At 39.0% G+C, this 23,595-nt stretch overlaps 1 protein-coding gene across 2 annotated transcripts in view; it reads right to left on the bottom strand.

The window, feature by feature from the left end:
* Positions 1 to 2,740: 2,740 nt before the first annotated feature.
* Positions 2,741 to 23,595, bottom strand: part of CCDC91 (coiled-coil domain containing 91) — a 277,346-nt gene continuing 256,491 nt past the window's right edge. For both annotated transcript variants that reach the window (XM_037144864.2, XM_053661500.1), the window contains one exon: positions 2,741 to 4,056. In XM_037144864.2, the coding sequence (XP_037000759.2) occupies positions 3,946 to 4,056 (111 nt within the window). In that variant the 3' untranslated portion in view covers positions 2,741 to 3,945. The remainder of the gene's footprint in view (positions 4,057 to 23,595) is intronic.

Raw genomic sequence — 23,595 nt, 5'->3', positions numbered from 1 at the left:
TAACAGGAGGTTTTGTTTTGCCTGGATTAAGAAAAAAGTCTGGAAGTCAGTCAGCTGTGAATTCTCATATGTTGTTTCTGCCCATTTACTATGAGGCTGGTGGCGATGCCTACAAGTAAATGGCCTGTGGACTCAGAACGCATGGGCTTCTGCTTCTTCAGCAGTTCCTGGAGTCGTGTTTGACTGGCGTGTACGCAGAAGAAAGACCAGAGGCTACGTGCTTCGATCCGACTCTCCTCTTTCCATAGTTTTATGCTGTCTAGTTTCTTCCATATGGCCTTTTGAAAAATGCAGGGTTCTGCAAAGAACACCTTTGTAATTCAGTAAATGAATAATTATTTTGTTTTATTGTTATTTAAAGCAAAGGCAGCCTTTCCTGATTCTACCTAGTATAACTGTGAGATAAAAGAATTTAAATTCCAGATACCTGACTCAGGGCAGAATAACACCCATCACAGGGGCATAGTTCCGGTTTTGATTTCAAAGCAATCTTGAGCAGGACTCCTTTGAACTGGAACATGAATCAGCATTTAGCAGAGCTGAGTTCAAACCTCTACTCCAGATTGTGAGTGACAGAGAACTTCTAAATAGGGCACTGTTTGTTCATAGTCTTAGGTATCTGTGATTTACTTGGCCTTGTTAGACAATAGGGGCTTTGATTCCGTTATATTTTTAACACCCCTTAAAATAAACTGGAGAGTTCCCATTTTGGGTTAGTACGGTGGAGGAAATGAAGAGCTGCCAAGCGCCGGTATCCAGGGGCTCTGTGCTGGACTGCCTCGGGTAATATTTTTTTTGGTTGCACACAATAGAAATGGGCTCTGGAGAACTCAGGGGGAGAAAGTAAGTGGTGCTGGCATATTAGAAGAACATTTGGTTATCTTATAGAATCCAAGACTCAGGAAAGATAACGATCCGGAGACTTCTGACTTCGGAAGTAGCGTTCATCTCTGTCTCCCCGGGGAAAGTGGCTGAAGTGTCTGACCATGTGACAGGGGGCCCAGCCGGGATCGGATCTTCGTCTGTGGATCAGTCAGTCAAGGTCAGAGGGGCAGAATTATACCATTTAGCCAGTTGTTTGTGGGCAACCACACCTGTACTTTGTGGGCAGTTCTCAGAGAAAGGGGGAATTACTGTGAATTGGTGGCCACGGCGGTGAGGTCAGCTATGTGGAGCATTTTACAAGCTTAATTTAATTTTCACAAAAAAGCTTATAAAAATTGCTTTATGCACCTCACAAACATGAAGACTGACACTCAAATTGCTTAGGCAACTCGTCCAATGGTCCACAGTTAGAATGTGGCCAACCTAGACTTCCAAATAGGTTTACAAGAAGAACTAGATGGCTTTCGTCTTAAAATATTGTGATAAGACTCCACGGGATAGAAACTTCCAGATATTTGGTCTCTCTAGAGTACTGGAGAGAGTAAAGCTGAGTGTTGAAAGCTCTGGGGTTGAATCCCAACTCTACCTGGTCATCATGGGCAAGTAAATAAATATCTAATCCTCTCCACTTGTATACACCAATCATCTACTTCGTAAGGTTCTTTTAACTTCACAGGGTTATTGAGACGTGTGAAAGTATTTGGCACAAAGCACATACTCATTTTACTGATGGGGGAAAATGAATCCTTTCTATTCATGAATCCTTAAGCATGTTGCTAAAGAAAGAGTCACAGTTTGATAGTGGCTTTATCACTCCAAAAATACAATGGCTCTTACTCTCAGCCTTTCAAGATGGTGCCTTATTCACTTAAACATAAAATAAGAAGATTCGATGTAAAAAGGGTTAAGAAAATCATACAATAGGCAAAGAAAGTTTTAGATACAGAACATACTTCTTCTTTTGGAGACTTTGTCTTCATACTTCAAGGAAACCCCTTACCTCTGGTCAGTGCTTGACCATCTCTTCTCTTGGCGAACACCGCCCTGACGGCCAGTGCCCTTGGGTCACCAGAGCAAACACAGAATTCGGGTCTGTGGGTGGATTTCTGTAACTTGAACATCATTGCCACATATTAGCTAATTCACTGGCTATTCATATTAGCTAATTCATTAATTATTCATTGGAATAATTAATGTATTTAACAAATAACTTTAAGCCCAGATGATTATTCTCAGTTATCTTTAAGGGCAGCTCTGAATGGGGGAAGTACCATAGCAACCCAAGAGTTTATGGTTGTGCACGGTAGCTGTTCTGCAAATGCTCAGACTGATTGGTATTAATTTGTTCCAAATTACTTCAGACACTGAGTCTATGTCAACAGTGAAGTTGAACCCTAAATGGAAGAAGGGAACTCTTTCTGTGGTGGTTGGGGTGAAAGAGAGGTGCGGACTGGTACATTCTCTCAATATCTCCATTATCTCTGGGTCGCAGTCTCGTAAGATCTTAGTGTGTGGTCTTCAGTGCTTCCTTTTCATATAAGACATATCTGAGTTAAGTTGTAAATATCTTATCATTTTAAGTTTGATGACAGAGAATAAAGTGATTTCCTTTCTTTCATTTTTTGGTCAAGTGATTTTAAATATGACCATAACATTGCATTACTGGCTTGTCCCAAAATTCAGGGCCTTCTCCTTTTATTCCTATGCTGCATTTCAGTCAATGACCTCTTTGCTTGCTTTAATTTCTTATTTAAACACGTAAGAGAAAACTAGTTATTCACATTTCAATATTTTCAGTACATATTATTGTAGCTACTTAGGGTATATGTTTAAAACATCATCATCCATGAACACATAAGTTGTAAAAATTTTTATTCATTGATTTTTTACAGAGAGAGAAAGGATGGTGGGGGAGGGGGGCAGGACAGAATGAGATACTGATTTGTTGTTCCACTTATCTATGCATTCATTGGTTGGTTCTTATATGGGCCTTGACCAAGAATCGAACCCGCAACCTTGGGGTATCAGGATGATGCTCTAACCAACTGAGCCACCCAATCAGAGCAGAACAAATTTTTTAAAGAAAGAATTAACTTAAAAAAGAAAGGATAAAAAAATATCCAAATAAGCTTCTGAAGCTCTTTTTATTATACTTATACCCCAGAAAAGTACAAGGCCCATGAAAATAAAAGTATTTCTGAAAACAAGACAGAATGTTTACATAATTTCAATGATAACACTTAGTTTTGATATTTAAAAAACCTCATGATTTTGCATTGAAGCACAGTGCTCATGAATCAAGTACATTCTGAAATTCTGGGAATTTCATATTCTTATATGAGCCCAACTTCATATAAATGGTTAAGTCACATTCCCTTTCTAGAGATGAAGTTCATGGCATGATTTGTTTAAAAAATGACTATTGATTTATAGTGACTCTGAAGAACAGAAACAGGAAATAAGCATATATCACACACATACTCATGTAAGTAGTACATCAGATCACAGTTAAATTAATATAATAATCTTTAGTGTTTACATTGTTACCAATAAGAACAGACCCCATTCAAGATGTGTGGTGATACCGGGAGATACTGAAACCCATGCTGTTTTTATCTTCAAAATCAAGTAAACTTATGATTACATTCTAACATCTTATCGAGTCACTGTCAAGCAATAAGTAAAGATATTTACGACTTTTGCCAAATACAATGTAACAGGCCACCAGGGGCTATAAGGTTTACCTGATTAACTTGTGGTGATGTGGCCATTTGCGATGGCTTCTGAGTCACATTATACTTTTTGTTGCTGCTGCTGCTGCTGCTACTGCTATTAATACTACTATTACTAATAAAATGCTAGTAAATGTAAAGGAGAAAACAAAAAGAAATAAGTTAGATCTCTTGATAGTCCTAAATATTGTTTCGGTTTATCCTTGAAGTGAAAATCAATTATCCAAGATGTGGAAAGAAAACAAAGGCGTCTGTATCATTCACAGCATGTATTTAGAGGTCTACTGATTTATCCATCACCAGTGTGGGTCGACTCGGCGGGCTCTCTTTACTCAACGTCAGCTGGCTCTGTGGCTATCAGAGCACTTAACTGCTTCTGAGCACAGGAGAGAAACAGTTCCAAACTGGACAGGCTCCTCTGGCGGATGACTTGGTCAAGCTGTCAATTTATTTTTAAAGAGAAAGAGAGAGAAATGGAAGAAAATACACTTAGTTGGAGGATAAAGACTATTATGTCACTGAAGCCTACTCAAGAAGTCATTCGCATGATGGTTTAGAAAACCAAACAGTGCATTAAACTCAGGGACCCTGGGCTATTATCTAAGGTGAGATGCTAATCATTACTGTTTTATAGTTGATGTTATTACTCAGTTATTGCAGGAATGCAAAAAATTTGATCAGCATGATTTAAAAGTACATATAATAGTGTGAAATGCTAGTTCTTGAAGAATTTACAGATCAAAGATCACATACACGTTACAGGTGCAAAAAATGAAAGAAACGCACAGCCCAGAAAAACCCAATTCCGTCGCACACAGGGTTTAGTGAGACGGAGGGTAAGGGGGGAGGTAAAGGATTTTCTGAAATTAGAGACAGTTTTGGAAAAGATGTACTTTAAGAAATACTTGAAATTATAGAACTATTTGACTTCGTCTTCCTGCTGAGTTAGAGATTTTTTATTAGAATTTTTTAATGCTTCAATAACAAATTAATAAAGTAAACAAGAGGCTTAATAATGTATCATAAAGAACCTACAGCATGGTAAGGATTATTGAATACATTACAAAAAATTTCCAGCTGTTCTGCTCTAAAAAATTTGTCCATGGTATAAAAATGACCAATGACAACACATCACCTATAGTTACAGACAATGAAGGAACTCAAAAGAAAGCCAAGTAAATCCCATCTCAAAATATGTACCTGTGATAATTTACCTAAAAGTTGACATGTTCTTTGCACAAATTCCCACCAACATAAAATTTAAAACACAAATACAAACAAGAATTCTGTATAGAATTACACTTCTATAATCCACTGATATTCAAAAGGATATTGAAAAAAGATTAAAATTTTGAGGTATCATAAAAATTAATATGAAAAGAATGCATTTACTTAACAAATGCTCATGTAAAAAGATTGAATGCTACTAAGATTCCTTTAAATTCTAATATCTGGGGACTTTAATATACCTAAAGAAATAGGATTTCTGCTTATCCTTTTTCCTCATTTTTCCCTTTTCTCTCAAATGACACCTCTTGGTGAATACTATATACCTTTTGTTTATAAACGTCTACTAAACAAGGCAGTTCTTTGCACTGGAAACCCTGGGTAAGCAGAGACCTGTCCGTCTGGCGGACTCATGCACTCCAGCACCTGGAAGAGGCTTGGGCCCTGTGTGAGACCCTCATAAAATATTTGCTGGGATTGAATGAATCAATAAATATTTAAGCCTAACAGATCAAGGCAATGTACTATGAAACAATAGATGCACTTTTAAAATGAAACATGCTTAACCTAACCTAAAAGATATGCAGGGATTAAAGTAGAATTTTTAAAAGTGCTATTTTACTATATATGTAAAACAGATAAAAATCTAAGTATTGCAGTTTTTGAGATTATTTTGCATGTGGTCCAAGTTCAAATAATGGAGAAGACTTTACCAACAACAACTACTACCAGTCCGTTTCCAGTAGTTTCTGTCTACTTTGGGATGCTTTCAAGCATTTAAAGACAGTTTTTAAAAAGTACTTCATCCAGGTCTTATGATCGTAACCACAGGAAGGATCACACAATCAGTTAGTTCTGCTGTCATTACTGGAAGATTTCCCCACCTCCTCTTTAAGAAACTGCTTGAGTGTATTCCATGATTTATTCAGCCACACTTCCACGGACAGACATGTGCTTACTGCAATTCTGCCTTGCTTTAAAAGCACTGAAGAAATTTACAGGATGAGTATGCTCCCTTCAGAATATATTCAATGGCTTCTCTTGGACAGATTCTAATATGTGGAATTTCTAGGTCATAAGATTTGCATATTTTAAATTGTGATAGAGATTATAAAATTGTTTCCCAGAGTGAGGGTATCAATTTATCAGGACCATGTACAATGTATAAGAAGATCATTTTGCCCTGTTTTCTTAAATGGTTGCACAGTTTTCCATTATATATTTATAATTTAATATACAGTAGATATTTTGTTATTTATTTATAAATTATCCTATTCCTAGACTTTTGGAGCATTCCTAATGTTTTGCTATAGTCTTCAGTGTGGTAATAAACATCCTTCAACACAGACCTCTGTACATTTGCTAGTATATCTCGTAGAAAGTGCTTGAAAGTAAGCATATGTTACCTGCGATGTTACCTCTGAAATGAATCACGGGTCCATTTATGCCTGAGTCTGTCTTTGGGCTCCCTAGCCCTACTCTGTTCCCACAGAATATTCACCTGACCCTTCAGAAACATGGGGCCGTCTTAATTACTAACACTTCATAACAAATCTTAGTATAGCACATCCTAACAACCATATTAACAACCATTCCGTCAAATATTTTAGATGAATATAAATTAGTGAACATGGAACAAAACTGGATTTAAAAAGAAAGCGATCAGTCTACAGACTCTCCGATACCCTTTTTTCATAAAGCAAAAAAAAAAAAACACCAGACCTAGTTCAAAAGTGTATTCCTTTCAGTGACATCAATAGGCTATCATTTCCAAGGCAAGGAAATTATACAGGTGAGAACAGCAGTACTGGAGTTTTACTAGGAGGGCAGCGCCAGGCAGGATGAGGGGCAGAAGTCCATTATGGAGGCTGCTGCATGGGTGTCTGTTTTACTACTACTGTGTTTCATGACTTGTAAGTGTTAGCTAATAATTCAAAGTCTTTTAGAAGCCCTCTAGAACAATCAGGAGTTTCATGGAAAACAATTGTGACTCACTATCTTAAAATGTATGGATGTTAGATAAAGAAGAGACTGTTCTCCTTTTGAGGGTATACAGCACAAACTTACAATGTGCCTGGATAGCAGTCAGCCAGTGATTTTTGCTGAGTAATAATAATCATCTGGATTTATGCATTCAGGATGAATACTCCATAATTTTTTAAAAAGTGAAGATATGTATGAGGACAAAAAGTTTCACAGATTTTTATATGAACACACCAAGCGCCTTTCCCTTGCTTGTGTTAGCAGTTGCTCTGGTATGAGCGACTACAGGGTGAGGGACACACTGGTGTGGGGTTCAGGCCGCTGCAAGACTCACTCGCTTATTTCACCATGCCTCCCAGAGATGTCTGGTGGCAAGGATCCATTCAGTAAGCCAGGGCTCAACGCTTTAGAAAGCAATGAGGGGGTGCTGATACTCTGGGAGGATGAAGATAAAATGGGCCATCACAGTGCTGAGCTTCTGGTTTGGTGGGTCCTTCCTGGGCGTGGTACATAAGGTCATGTCTGTGAGGGGGACCCTTGAGACCTTTCTCTCACTTAAATGGTGAATTCCTCTCTCAGAAACAAGAACATTAAACTGATGTTCTTGGCAAATTACTGAATTTCAACAGTTTCTGTTTTATTAAGCATGACCTTATTATCCTTCATTGAAGCAAGAAGAATTTTGGCAAAATACTGAACTCTTTTTTGCCCCTCTAAAAGTGGGGCTTACCTCTGCATTTGTGACTTTCATTTCAAAGTGAATCAAAGATTTGTGTTCTGTGACTTCATGTGGGCAGTATCCTATCAAGAGTAGGCAGACATTTTTGGATACAGGTTTACAATCTCTTCTTAATGGTGTAGCTCTAACTGCTTTGTTTTCCCTCCCACTTTCTGTTGTTACAGCTGCTATTCAGCTCTTTCAGATACCTGAAAAATAAAAACAACTAGAAATTCTTAAGTCTCTGAAATAGACACTGGGCCTTTATGAACCTTTTTTCCCCTCTTTATCATCTTTTCTGTTTGCTGGTATCCTGTTAAAATCAAGTTGGAAGCATACTACTTGCTAAAAGTTAATATTTATAAGCTTAGGAGGAAAAAAGAACACATGACTTCCCAATAACTCTCCATGTTAGATTTATCTTTCCATTAGTATTTCATGCCATAACAAAAAAAGCAAAAAACCAAAAAAAAAACCAGGAAAAAAAACATCTCTAGACCTTTGGTTTTAGCCCCTCATCACCAACACACAGTACGATGGATATGAGGGATGGTAGATTTATACTGGTGTAGAGAGCAAAATTCCAAATCAATGGCAAACACATGTGGCTTATTTTAATGGGACTGTTAAGAATGCTGTTTACATCCAGGAAATCTGAAACATTGCTGTTCAATATATACATCTTACACGTGTATATGTATCTTATATGTTATATGTAACACATATAAGATCTTATATATAGATATATCTATATCTTACATGATCTATATATGTACATGTATATATACACAATACTTAGAAATTGTGATTTCAATATCTTTTGGGCTTCTTCCAACAAGATATACCAAAAGAAGTGAAAATATTAGCTATATCTTTATTACTGTTACTTTTACAATCTTCCCTTCTGAAATTTTAAACTAATGATTAAAAAGTGATCTAATTTTCCCAAAAAGCTAGAATGGATATTCAGCAAATCCACCAACAGACAGGCACTCAAACACAAATGTTGTTGCTTTAGTAATAATACATTTGATGGGTTCGGTTTTCACGTTCACTAACAAGTTCCCTCATGGGCACCGAAGAAAGGTCAAGTATGATGATCTTGAACTTTCATTACTTAGGCAAATTTTCCAGTTAACATCATCATATTAAGTAATACGGATTGCTTATGTTTTGATAAGAAACAAAATAGTTCTTTAGTCTCTTATTTATTACAATTGCTCTTTTAACATTGTTATTTGGATACGAATGCCTCTCTTTCCGACTATATTGTACACCCTGACAAAAACACACACATGCAAGCTGTTATTTCATTTCCATATTTGAGATGGAGACAATCAATTAGTCAACCAGCTGATAGTAACAGAGTCATGGGCAAAAAAAAAAGTACCCAACAATGTCCTTGTCCTTAGAAGGTTTATATCTTTCTGGAGAGATACAAATGCAACAATTAGGTACTGAATGTGGGTGAAGACTGAGTCCAATGGGAGACCCGAGTGGGGACATCGAGCTGGGAGAGCGTGACAGAGAAGGCACACAGTGCAACCCGCACGGGCTCTCAGAGCATCGAGGCACCTCCTTAGACGAGGAGGAGCGATACACAAGAGAAATTCTAGGAAAGCAGATTGGCAAGAACAGAGGCAGAAACAGAGGAAGGAGACATTATTTAGAGACATAGAGGGAAGAGGCTTGAGTCCAGAGGAGAAAGTCTGCTAAGGATATTCAGTCTTTCCTTTGCCCATTTATACAATATTTATTTAGTGCCTCCTATGTGCTAAGCACTGTTTTAGGCACTGGAAGTATAGTGGTGAATAAGATAATTCTTTGCTTTTACCTAATTTTAGTTTGAGGAGACAAACAAATTACTGGAGATGAGTACTATAAAAAATAAAGTGGGGTGATGGGTTTGACAGAGACCGAGGGGCAGCTTTGGGGGAGATGATTAGGGAAAACCATTGAAGAAGGCGGTAACAAGAGACGTGAGTGGAGTGAGGGAGGAGAGGAACCAAGCAAAAACATCAGGAAAGAAGATTTCAAGGCAGATGAAACTACAAGAGAAAATCCCAAAATGTGGCTCAGACTTCATTTGACTGACTATTGGCAAAAAATAGAACAAGAATGGAGCAAAGTGAGCAAGGGGGCGGGGGGCTGATAGGAGAGAGGGTCAGAGAAATGGGAGGTGGCCAGAGCATGTGGGGGACGAGGGGTCGCAGGAAGAGGGTTTGCAGCAGGAGTGTGACTGTGCATTTGAGAACTACCACTCTTGTTACTGGGAACAATGGGTTGTAGGGCCACAAGAGTGGAAGAGGACAACCCAGTCAGAACACTTTTGGTCTGGGTAAGATATACAGTTAACCAAATCGCTGGCAGCAGGTCAGATTGGGGACATATTTTGAGAAAGGACCAACCTGAGTAGCTGAGGGATTAACAATGTGAATAAAGAGAAAGGTGATTCTTAGAATGATGGCATCATTTACGGAGATACGATGAACTGGACCTACAGTGAGTTGAAAATTAGTTTTGTTTTGAACCTGGTTAGTTTGTCTAATCATTACTATTAAATATGTCAGAGATATTGGGTTACAAGAGCCTGCAATTCATTGGAGAGATCAGGGCTAGTGATAAATCTTCTGAGTGGAGACGGTGCAGAAGAGATTACCTAGGTAACGGATGCAGATAAAAGAGACAAATCCAGAAGACTAAGCCCTGGGAACTCTAACACAGGATCTGGCAAAGGAGCATGGGATATGAGGTTTGACAGATATTCACTGTGATGGCTGAATTATATCCCCCATAAGGATATGTTCAAGTTCTAACCTCTGGATTTATGAATGTGACCTTATTTGAATATAGTGTCTTTGTAGATATAATTAAGAGGTAATTTAAGAGGAATCCAAATGGATTAGGGTGGCCTCTAAATCCAGTTACTGGTGTCCTCGTAAAAAGAGCCACACACACACAGATGCAGGGAAGAACACCATGTGGAGGAGGAGGCAGAGATTGCAGCGATGTGTCTGTAAACCGAGGAATGCAGAGAATTGCCAGCAACACCAGAAACTGGAGAGAAGCATGGAACAGATGTGCCCTAGAGCCTTCGGAGAGACCACAGCCCTGCCAACACCTTGATTTTGGACTTCTATCCTCTAGAACAGTGAGATAATAAATTCCTGTTGTTTTAAGCCAGCCAGTTTGTGGTGCTGTGACGGCAGCCCAGGAAGAGGGCTGACGATGATTTCTGCGCACTGTGGAGGCCCCTGTGTACCAGAGTAGCATTCCCAACAATGTGCAAAACACCATTTCTATGTAGAAGGCGTTTTGTTTAAAAGAAATAAATACAAGGCTTGTGAGTTAAGTTTGGGAAACTGGGGATCAAAAGGCCTCTTTTCCGAGGAACCTCTCAGGGCACCTGTGCGGAGAAGCACTGAGGTGCTGCAGTGGCTCTCCGGTGCCCGCCGTGTGGGTCAGGGTCCGGTCCCAGAGCCGTGTGTGCGTGCGTGGACCAAGCACGCTGCAGACAGATCGGTTTCTCTTGAGACTCAAAAGAAACTGTTAACATAGGAAGAAGATTACACTGATTAGGTTTCCTTTTGATAATGTGTGACCATGAAATCTAATGTCAGGGATTTTGAGGCTGCTGAGTCTAACATCTCCATTTTACAGCTGTGGTCAGCTGGTGCTCTGAGTGGTTAAGAGACCGATTTCCCCAACCCAACAGAGCCTTCTTCATTTAAAAACATATATGTACATATTTCTTTAAACACGTTAATCTGAGATTATCTTTGTTTAAGAAACCCTACTACGTATCCAGTAGATTTTATGGCCTCACTCAGGTCTCGACAACGGGAAGATCAGATGCCCTGGGAGGACCGGTGCTACGACCAGAAAGGTGGTGAACACTGTTTGCAGTGAGATGACTTTGCTGCCTTTGCTCTTGATGTAAACATGAAGGAAGTGGGTTCTGGGTCAATTTTAAACTTAATATACAAACATAATTGTAATGCAATTGTCCCTGTATGAAATCGCCACATTAAGGGCTGGAAACGTGAAGAAGAGCAAGTCATTCTTGGGGGGGGGGTCTGGAGGGAGTCATTCTGGATTATTTTTATTGTAACATTTAAACATTTCCCCTCTAAACACCACTATCTTTACTCTCCTCCTCTCTCCTCAAACTCTGCGTCCCATCATATCTGCCTCAGAAAATTGACTTATCTGTGGCATTATGGTTGCCTTAATGGAGGTTCTACAGTATCTATTTTATTACTGGTACACTAACCATAAAGAGTTTCTCTTTTAAAACAGTCTTTTCCTTATATTTTCAAATAGGTAAATGCAATTTATACAGGAATATACTGTACATAAAACTGAAGCTAAGACAGGAAGTCCCCTCACTGGGAATGTAACTATGCCACATGGTAAATCATGTTGGAAGAGACTGTGAACCAACCTCAGGATAACAGTATTATATACAATGCATGTTTAGAATGACTCTGACTTAAAGATTCAATATAGGTGGGCAGTGGTTAGAACTAAGGCAGTACCAGTTGGCTCAACCTTGAACTCAGAAAATATAGACCTAACCTCTTTATCAGAATGTTTCCAGGCCATGATTCACGTCCCGCGAAGACTTGCAATCCAGAGTTGACATATCCTGTTCTTTTTGAGAATACTTTTCAACTTAAGAGTATATTTCAAGTCTGACTATATATTTAAAAAATGTCAACATACAAAGAGGCTGTGTAACTTTCTAGCATGCACAAGATGAATTACAGATGCTCTTTTGGAGTAAATGAAAAAGAGTCTTAAACCCTACTGGCCACAACTTAAAAACGGGTTTTGGGTTTTTTTTTTTTTTTTTGGTCTTGTTTTGTTTTAAGATGTCTTAGGGTAAGTAACTTCTCCACTTCTGAATCATCTAAAATAAATTCTACATATTTGGGTAGTTCTGCCTTTTTATTCCAAACTACCATAGAATCCAATGGGAAATGGGAATATTCGGTTTTGCTCTTAACTAAATCATCTGGGCAGAATAAACCAATATGTATTCCAGACTCTGATGTGCAGGCACCCCTCCTTGGAATACAGGCTTATCCACCATTACAAACTAGGCAACAGCGATGAGCCAGGGACAGGTCCACTGTAGTAGTCAGTGAGGGCTGCACTTCTACTTGCCTGATAGCAGGCACTACTCTAATACAACATTCCATAGTGAAGTTTAATGAAACTGAAAAGAAAAGAATCCCAGTAATAACGGCTTTACTCCTCATTTAGACAACTTCCAAAGAAAGTCTAAAGATTTCCAAAACACTTTAAAAAGAAAGCTTGAGATTGAGGGAAATTTAAGGAAAAAGTTAAGACACCTGAAATAGTTACAGGAGTTGCCCAGAACTCCTCCCTCAGGGCTCTGATCCAAGGGTTATTTTTCCCCATCAATGCCTTCTCCATCCTACTTTCTAGAGTTGAATCTCAAGTAAAGAGTTTATCTCAAATATGAGAAGGACTGATTGTGGCAAGAGGGGCTACCTGGTTTTAATTCAATGTTACACAGAACGTTTTTAATAACAACATTCCACAAAACTTTTTTAATACAATTTGTTACATGCACCCAAACCACGAACAACTTTTCTCTACAAATCTTTCTGAGATCTTTAGTGCAAATATTGCACAGGATGGCCTTTTGAAAATTAAATTAACATAAAGATCCCAAAATATTATTAAGTAACAAACTGTTCAAGTAACACAAACTATTGCATTTTTATTGACTTGACTTAAAGATTTTATCAATTGTTTTGTGCCAATCCAAGGAATGATATCTACAGATGACTTTCCCCTTTGGTGTTGACTCTTGGCAGTACAAGTATTACCTTAAAATTCTCAAATGACTGATACATTCTCCTTATAAGTTTTAATTTACAAAAGCAGGCAAGGGACAATCCGCGAGGCTCATTCCTGAGCTTTCTGCACACATTTATCAAAAGCAATTTATGGTGCATGATGAATAATCCTGTAATGCTGGGTTGAGTTTGATCTTTTCTTGTTTTGAGAATAGTGTTACTAATTCTTGATTGGTGATGTTTGCTGTCTCCTAAGCATGGGTGAACTTTCTTATGTGTTGTATTACTTATAGTTACTGTGTAACAAATCACCCTTCACCCAGTGTTTTAAAACAAAAAAAAAACCACAAGTATTTATCATCTTAGTGTTTGTGGGCGAGGAACCTGGATGCTGCTTGGTTGAGTGCCTCTGGTTCACTGTCTTTCCTGAGGGGTTGCAATTAAGTTGTTGGCTGGGCCTACTCAACTCAAAGTTCAACCTGGGGAAGAATCTACTTCCAAGCTTACTCAGTGGCTGTTGACATCCCTCAAAACACCCACTTCCAACAGAGCTCCTGTGAGCCTCTCCACAAGGCTGCCTAATGTACAGCAGCTGACTTCACCCAAAGCAAGCGAATCCGAGAGAGAATGGGAGTGAACACGAGCACACCAGGAGAGTGGGAGAGCACCCACCATGGAGGCCACAATCTCATAACAACCCAATGCCACTCAGTACAGCCCAAGCTCAAGGGGAGGGAATTAGACAAGTGCAGGACGTCATTGGGAAGCACCTATGTGTTATATCGTTTCTATTCTCTCGAAGCTCTCTGAATGAGGCCACTGAGCCTTAGCGGTGTTATAACTTGCCCAAGAGGAAGGGCTAGGACTCAAATCCAGGTGTGCATGACTCCAAACCTGTTCACTAAACTGCACTACTACACTACCTTCTCAGATCAGAACTTCAGTTATGGCTGGGGCCCTTGGCACAGCATCTGTTTTGCTATAATACATAGGGGTTTATTGCATTGCATACATTAGTACAAAAACCCATTAAGATGCCCAAAGCCCTGTAGATACAGTCATTGAAACATGTAATTATCTTCTCTTCCTAAACAGTAGGTTCAGGAAAGTTGCTGTTCCATTAACACACAAATGGTTCCCTGAAACGCAACAGAAGCACTTAAAAAAAACTGGCATGTTAAATACATCATGCCTTAAAGAATTTGTAAAGGTCAGTGGTTGTGTATAAAAACAATAAAGTAGTTCGTTCTAGATCCATACAAAAAAAGGGGAAACATTCATAAAGGTGATGTGAGGTGTGGATTTCACCTTGCAGTACTTCAAAGCTTAGGCTATATTTGTTTGCTTATCTTCACATCTCCACTGCTGATAAACTGGCTCAGTTCACAAGTGTGAGCTGGCTGCAGCTGTGATGCATACCTGATTCTCATTAGGAAACCCTCAGTACCCAAAATTAAACCAATGGAACAAAACACCATTTAATCAAATGAAAGCTAGTGTGACTACCCTTTTCCCTCTCATTTTAAATAAACAGGATTGCTCTTCCTCGTCATTCAGGATTTTACGGTGTGCGCTTGATCATTGAAGCCTTATTAAAAAAACCAATACCATCTGTCTGGCACATTTTTAAACAGACTTACTCTACTGAAGGAACCAGTGGGAAAACACCCTGTCAGTCCACTTAAAATCCACCACTGCCTCCCAGCTGGAGTGAGGAATGCAAGAAAATCCTAACCTTCCTCTTTTTTGTAAACAAGTAAGGGAGGAGTGCTTTCAATTAAGGAAGCTCAACATGGCTATTAAAAGTGGAAACAGCACCTGCTCAAATAGAAGATGCTAAAAATAATTAACATTAAACCCCTACCAAACAGAAGACATGAGAAGCCAGGGATTATGGCAATGCCCTCAAGTTCTATCCCTAAAACCCATTCTTCATTTCTTTCTTACAAATAACATTTCAGCTTAGTTCTAGGGACAGTGTGAACATTCTCAGGCCACCATTCCTGACTCCTTGCTAGCTCGGGGAAGCTCAGGAGATGTGAATGTAAGATGTGAATGGAGGCTCTCCAAGAGGGCTCCTTAAAAGTGGGACAGGCATCTCCCCTAAATTCCCTTTCCTTTTTTGCATCTTTCATTCTACCTTTTCCCTCCCTCTATGACAAAGGTGTTTAGTAAGTAAATGAAATAGTGCTAAAGACGGAAAAAGTGCAAAGACAGAAGGATCCTGAATTCCTCATGACTTTGTTTGGCTTACAAACTAACTCTAAACTGCTTACTTTGAACTTGATCACACCATCGCTATTTCTAGTTTCTGTTACTAGGAGGCGAATATAGATCTTTTGTTTCCATTTCAGTTGTTCACTTTTCTTGTCAACTAAGGAATACTGACCTACTGTATTTGCTCTTTGGGGATCTAAAACAAGCAAGTGGTTGAAAACTACAATTCCTAGGTAATTGATAAATGTTATCAATTGATTAAAAAATTTCCATTTCTCACCTTTACTTATAGGTAAGAAAGGTTCAGTAGAAAATCTGGTAAAGCAGCTAAATGTTTTATGTAACCAATGTTTACCAAGCAACATTATAAAAGGCATTGGAATTAGGAAGTAGAAAAAATGAAGGTTGGGATGTAATCTTTTAAAAAAGTCGTTATTCATAGAGTACAGGGCAGTCAAGATGCCCCTCAACTACCAGGTATAGTAGCAACACAGGCCCCAGACATCTGCTCTCCCTGCTGCACAGCACCTGAGGGCCCATCGATCCAGGTGACTCAGCCAAAGCACTGAAACTCCTCCCGTTCTTGTGTTTTAATGCAAACAAATGACATGCATGGGAATGAAAGGATCAAGTAATCTAAATGACATATGTTAAATCACATGCAAACTATTGGGGGGGGTGGCTAGTTAAGATATCTTACTACACCTTTGACACCTGTGTGGGGAGCAGCCCCTGCACCTGGGGTCGGGCGCGCAGAGGAGGCCATCCCAGGCCCAGGCCCTGCAGCCCAGGGGCCAGACTGGACTGAGCTATGGAAACTAACACAGTATGTGGCCATTTTCATTGGTGATTACCAATAAAATAATCATAATAAAAATTAAGTATCTGTTCTGAACACTCTTTGGGTTTTTCCTGCTGGAACAGAAGTGTACAAAGCTGTAAAAGTACATATACAGAGTTTTGCAAACCTTAAATAATGCCCACCCCACTTTCCTGATGGTTTGCCCAATTCAGCAGATGAAAACTATTACCTTATAGAAATGCCACAAGTATGGCCCAAACGACTTACCACATCATTTACTCTATGGGTATTACTACACTTAAGTGAAAAATTAAGATAGTTTTGTTGATGTATATCTAGATTTCTCCAAATAAAAAACACTACGTAGTTTAAAGTCTCCAGGAATACCAAGATAATGATACCAAATATAATTGTATGCATTAAAAATGTATGAAATCTAAGTATGCCAAACTAAAACTCGAATTATATTCTCTGAACATTTGGAGGTCTTACCCCTTCTTTATTAAAATCTAGTAGTCTTGCCCTGACAGGTGTGGCTCAGTGAGCTGGGCATTGTTCCGCAAACCAAAGGGTTGTGGGTTGGTTCCTGGTCAGGGCACATGCCTGGGTTGCAGGCCATGTCCCCCATCAAGGGCATGCGAGAGGCAACCAATCAATATTTCTCTATCATGTCAATATTTCTCTTCCTCTCTTTCTCTCTCCCTTCCCCTCTCTAAAAATAAGTAAATAAAATACTTTGTAAAACATATAACAGTTTTAAAGGTTATATGGATTGAGAGAACAGAAGCAGAAAGAATACTTTCTAACTCATTCCATAAGGCAGCATTACCTGTATAACAAAACAAGACAAAGACATTGTGAGAAAAGAGGATGACGTGCTACTCTCTCTCGTGAACATGCAAAAATTCTCAACAAAATATTAGCAAATAAAATCCAAAAACAGTTTAAAAAGAATTATACACAATGACCAGGCAGGATTTTTTCCAAACTGTGCAAGGCTGGTTCAGCTTCCATAATCAACAGATATTATCATCACATCAACAGGCTGTTGGAATCAACACTGACCATATCAATAGATGCAGAAAAAGCAGGTGACAAAATCCAATCCCCATTCATGATAAAAGTTCTCAGTAAACTAGAAACATGGGGGAACACTATCATATTGATAAATATTATCTATAAAAAACTAGAGCTAACATATTTAAGGTGACAAACTCAAAGCTTTCCCACTGAAATCAAGTGTAGACAAAACTCCAAGTCCTAAATCAGTGCTTCAATGGACATTAAATAGAGTCCTTTCAGTGGCTTCCAGATGTGTAAGCTCTGCTTATTCGAGCAGGTTTTAGTAACTAGCCCTCTGGTCATTCTTCTTTGTGCATTTCAAGTAAAATATTAGCTACATGTGCTTATTTAAAATTAATCTTTGAATCCAAGCCATGCTGTCCAGACATGAAATTATCTATAGAAAAGAATTTGCCCCTTACACGAGAGGGAAGAGGGCAGCATGGTAGGAGGGAGCAGATTCCACTCCCTGCTACACACAGGAGAAAAACCTAACTGATCTACAGAGGAACAGAGCAAACAGCCAACAGCACCACAGCATATATAAAAAATAGATAAAAAATTGCAGTGGACATTGAAAAAACAGATGGTAAGGAGAGTGCTTCAGGACAATAAGGGCCAATGGATCAGCACAGGGACCAGGGAGGCTGCAGCCCCAGGCCCTGCACTCTCTGGGTCTGCCACAGGGCTCTTGGGAGAGAGCTGGGTCAACTGCTCCCTCCCCAGAAAAACAAGGTTTGAGCAGCACCACAAGAGACCTGGTTGCTTGAAGTCGCAGAGAGGGAAATCAAGACTAAGTGGCAAACACACAGGGGCTGTGAGCACCCACGCATAGCCCTGGGAAGAGTGTGCACCCTAACCTGTGCGACCAGAGGAGGCCTAGCCTCGTGCGCCCGGGCCGCGACCCGGGGAAAGTGTGCTTCGTGGAATACCTGGAGCCCACACCCGTAAATCCGGGGTGAGCGCGCAAGCTGCAGGAGGCCTGGAGCCCACATCCAAGACCCTGCAGAGAGGCGCCAGGCTAGCCCTGGGGAGAGTACACAGGAGGCTGACTTAGTGCTGAACAGGAAGGGAGAAAAGCCATACCAATCGCCCTGCAGCCTGCTACAGCCAGTAAGACCAGAGAAACCAATTTGGCCAGTTTGAAACTGGCCAAGAGATTTTTGTTTGTTTGTTTGATTTTTTAAAGTATTTTTTAATTTTTAAAATCTTATTATTTTTATGTTTCTCAATTCCTTTTGCTTCTCTATCCTTTCTAGTTTTATTCCTTTTTCCTTTCTTTCCAATTTTATCTCTTCTTCCTTTCTTCTGCTTTTTTCCCCTTTTTGTTTCTTCTTTTTAAATACTCACAAGTGAGACAAAAAAACCTGGAACTGTGAAAAGACCAGAGTTGGACCCAAAGGGTGGCATCCCAAAAGCTGAGACAGTGAGACAAATTTCACTTTGATATTACAGAGAACTGCAAGTTATTGCGTATTTGTAATATTATTTTTTCATTATTCTTACATCTTTTATTTTAATAGTATTTTAGTATTCCTCTTCTTTCTGTATAGTGGTCTTTGCTTGGCTGGTTATATTGTATCATTTGACAGGTTTCCCCGATCTCTCATTCATAGTGTATTGTTAATTTACTGTCTTTCACTTCACTTGTGTTCCATTAGCACACACTCAAGGGCCTATGCTCCCTATTCTTGTTATCTAAATCTCACAGATTCTGTCATATGATTGTTGCTCTAATATTATTGTAAATAATAGCTGTCCCACACAATTGTAAATACTACACCACACCCCTCCCAGATCTTAACCCACTTCACAGTTTCCTGAAATCTATTACTGTAGTGGTTAACTCTATTCTCTCACACACTACACCTATTTACTATTCTTTACTCTCACCTTACCTCAGAATCTGACCTCCCACAACCTCACTGCTTTCTAGATACAACTCACAATCCTTCCCTCCCCAACAAGAGTCTTCTTTCCAACCTTTCTAAAAAGTGGCTAGTTGGGTGGAATATCACGGTTAACACTATACATAGTGAAAGAATCTGCTATCTCTTCTCCACCAGCTGCTACTGTAAGCAGCATAGAATACTCTCTTGCTGTCTTAAACCATTTTGCCTTCCCCCTCCAACTGATCACAAAAAAGAGGAGGTGGAAGATGTGAACACCAGGACACCTGAAGGAGACTGCAACACTGAATCCCACAGGTATTCTACCACAGAAGTTCACACCATAAACCCAGGAAGCCAGAACAGATCAATTTTAGAAGCTGAGGCTAACAAGAAGAATCTCACAAACAATGGAAAGACAAAGAAACAATCCCCAAATGAAGAGAAAGGAGGAAGCCTCAGAAAGAATGCTAAATAAAATAGAGGCAATTGAACTATCAGATACTGATTTTAAATCACTGGTTATCAGGAAGCTCCATGAGCTCACAGCAAATAACCAGAAACTACAGGGAAACTACAATGAACTCACTGCAAACTATATCAACATGAAAAAGAAAATAAAAACTATCAACAAGGGCCAAGAGGAAATGAAGAGTACAATATCTGAACTGAAGAACACAGTAGAAGGAATCAAAAGCAGGATCAGTGATGTAGAAGACTGGATCAGTGAGCTGGAGGACAAAATAGAAAAAACCCAGAAACAGCAAGAAAAGGAAAAGAGGCTCAGAGAGAATGAAGAGGAATTAAGAGAAATGCAAGACAATATGAAACATAATAATATCTGTATAATAGGGATACCAGAAGGAGAAGAGGAGGAGCAAGGGATAGAAAACCTATTTGAAAAAGTAATGATGGAAAACTTCCCTAATTTGATGAGAGAAAAAGTCACCCAAATCCAGGAAACACACAGAGTCCCAATTAAGAGGAACTCAAAGAAGCCCACCTCAAGACACATCATAATTAAAATGGCAAAATTTCAAGACAAAGAGAGAATCTTAAAGGCAGCAAGGGAGAAACAGAGAGCCCTGATAAGGTTAGCAGCAGACTTCTCAATGGAAATGCTCCAAGCCGGAAGAGAATGGCAAGAAATATACCAAATAATGAGAACCAGAGGCCTGCAACCAAAGCTACTTTACCCAGCAAGGCTTTCAATCAAGGTAGAAGGCCAAATAAGGAGTTTTCCAGACAAAAGAAATCTAAAAGAATATACCTCCAGCAAACCAGCTCTGCAACACATGCTAAAGGAACTGCTTTGAGGAAATGAAGGAAAAGAGAGAGAAAAAAAACCCACAGGTACAAAAATGGCAATGAATAAGTACCTATAAATAATAACCTTAAATGTAAATGGATTAAATGCTCCAGTCAAAAGACATAGAATAGCTGAATGGATAAGAAAGCATGACCCACATATATGCTGCCTGCAAGAGACCCTGCTCACAACAAAAGACCTACACAGACTGAAAGTGAAGGGCTGGAAACAAATTTTCCAAGCAAACGGACAGGGAAAAAAAGCCAGGGTAGCAATACTCACAATCAGACAAAATAGACTTCAAAAAAAGGGCCATAAAGAGAGACCCAGAAGGTCACTTCATGATACTCAAGGGAAAAATCCACAAAGACATAAACATTGTAAATATATATGCACCCAATGTAGGAGCACCCAAACATATAAAGAAAATATTACAGAGTTCAGGAAAGATATTGACAGCAACACGATTATAGTAGGAGATTTTAATACCCCACTGTCAAAAATGGACAGACTTTCCAAACAAAACATCAACAAAGATATTGTGGCATTGAACAATGTCCTATATGAAATGGACTTAACTGATAATATATGGAGCCCTCCATCCCAAAGAAGCTAAATACACATTCTTTTCAAATGCACATGGAACATTCTCAAAGACAGACCACATGATAGGACACAAAACAACCCTCAACAAATTCAAGAAAATTGAAATCATACCAAGCATTTTCTCCAACCACAAGGGACTGAAACTAGAAACCAACCCCAAGGAAAAAAACCCAAAAGACTCAAAATCATGGAGATTGAATACCATGCTATTAAACAATGAATGGGTCAAGAATGAAATTAGGGAAGAAATCAAAAAGTTTCTGGAAACAAATGAACATGAACTCACAACAACCCAAAACTTATTGGACACAGCAAAGGCAGTCTTGAGAGGGAAGTTCATAGCGATACAGACCTACCAAAAAAAGATAGAAACATTTCAAACAACCTAATCCTATGTCTACAAGAACTCAAGGAACAACAACTAAGACAGCCTAGAGCAAGTAGAAGGAAGGAAATAACCAAGATCAGAGCAAAATTAAATGACATAGAGACTAAAAGCACAATTCTAAGGATCGAGGAATCTAGAAGCTGGTTCTCTGAAAAGATAAACAAAATTGACAAGCCTTTAAGCAGGCTCATCAAGAAAAGAAGAGAGCACACCCAAATAAACACAATCAGAAATGAAACAGGAGAGATTACAACTGATACCACAGAAATACAAAGAATTGTAAGAAATTACTAAGATGAATTGTATGCCAAGAAATTTGAAAATGTAGATGAAATGAACAAATTCCTGGAAAAATATAATCCCCCAAAACTCAATGAAGAAGAAGCAGAAAGTCTAAACAGACCAATAACAGCAAATGAAATTGAAGCAGTAATCAAAAAACTCCTGACACACAAAAGCCCTGGACCAGATGGTTTCACAGGAAAATGCTACGAAGCATTTAAGGAAGAGCTAACCCCTATCCTTTACAGACTATTCCAAAAAATCCAGAATGATGGAACACTCCCAGACTCCTTTTATGGAGCCAGCATCATCCTAATCCTAACACCAGATAAAGAGACAACAAAGAAAGAAAACTTCAGGCCAATATTGCTGATGAACATAGACATTGAAATCCTTAACAAAATACTGGCAAACCGTGTCCAGCAATACATTAAAAACACCATACACCATGACCAAGTGGAATTCATCCCAGGGATGCAAGGATGGTTCAATATTTGCAAATCAGTAAATGTAACACACCACACAAACAAAAGCAAACACAAAAATCACATGAGCATATCAATAGACAAGGGAAAAGTTTTTGATAAGGTACAACACCCATTTATGATAAAAACACTCAGCAAAGTGGGAACAGAGGGAGCATTCCTCAACATAATAAAGGCCATATATGAGAGACCTACAGCCAACATCATACTCTATGGGCAAAAACTAAAATCTTTTCTACTAAGATCAGGAACAAGACAAGGTTGTCCATTTTCACCACTTCTATTCAATATAGTATTGGAAGTTTTAGCCACAGTGATCAGGCAAGAAAAGGAAATAAAAGGCATCCAAATAGGAGAGGAGGAAACAAAACCGTCACTGTTTGCAGATGACATGATAGTGTACATACAAAATCCTATAGACTTGGCCAAAAAACTGCTCGACCTAATAAATAAATTTGGCAAAACAGTGACATACAAAGCCAATATCCAGAAATCAAAGGCGTTTTTGTATACCAACAATGAAACACCAGAAACAGGAATTAAGAAAAAAAATCCCATTTGCTATAGCAAAAAGAAAAATAAAACACCTAGGAATAAACCTAACCAAAGAGGTAAAAGACCTCTATGCAGAACACTACACAACACTGAAGAAAGAAATCAAGGAACACACAAACAAATGGAAGCATATACCATGATCATGGATTGGAAGAATTAACATCATCAAAATGTCCATACTGCCCAAAGCAATGTACAGATTCAATGCAATACCTATTGGTGGGCAAAGGACTTGAACAGACACTTCTCCAAGGAGGACATACAGAGGATCCGAGACATGCGAAAAGATGCTCAGTATTGCTAGCTGTCAGAGAGATGCAAGTTAAAACCACAATGAGATACCACTTTACACCGGTCAGAATGGCCATCACAAACAAAGCAACAAACAAGTGTTGGAGAGGATGTGGAGAAAAGGGAACCCTATTGGACTGTTGGTGGGAATGCAGACTGGTACAACCACTATGGAAAGCAGTATGGAATTTTCTTGGAAAACTAAAAATGAATCTGCCTTTTGACTCAGCAATTCCACTGCTCGGATTATATCCTAAGAACCCCAAAACACCAATCCAAAAGAACCTATGCACCCCAGTGTTCATAGCAGCACAATTTACAACAGCCAAACAA

This window comes from Artibeus jamaicensis, unplaced genomic scaffold (genome assembly GCF_021234435.1).
Source record: "Artibeus jamaicensis isolate MK-2021 breed Jamaican fruit bat unplaced genomic scaffold, CSHL_Jam_final contig_233, whole genome shotgun sequence".
Classification (NCBI taxonomy): domain Eukaryota; kingdom Metazoa; phylum Chordata; class Mammalia; order Chiroptera; family Phyllostomidae; genus Artibeus; species Artibeus jamaicensis.
Note: the sequence above shows the minus strand (reverse complement) of the source record. Positions and strands in the feature narration are given on the sequence as shown.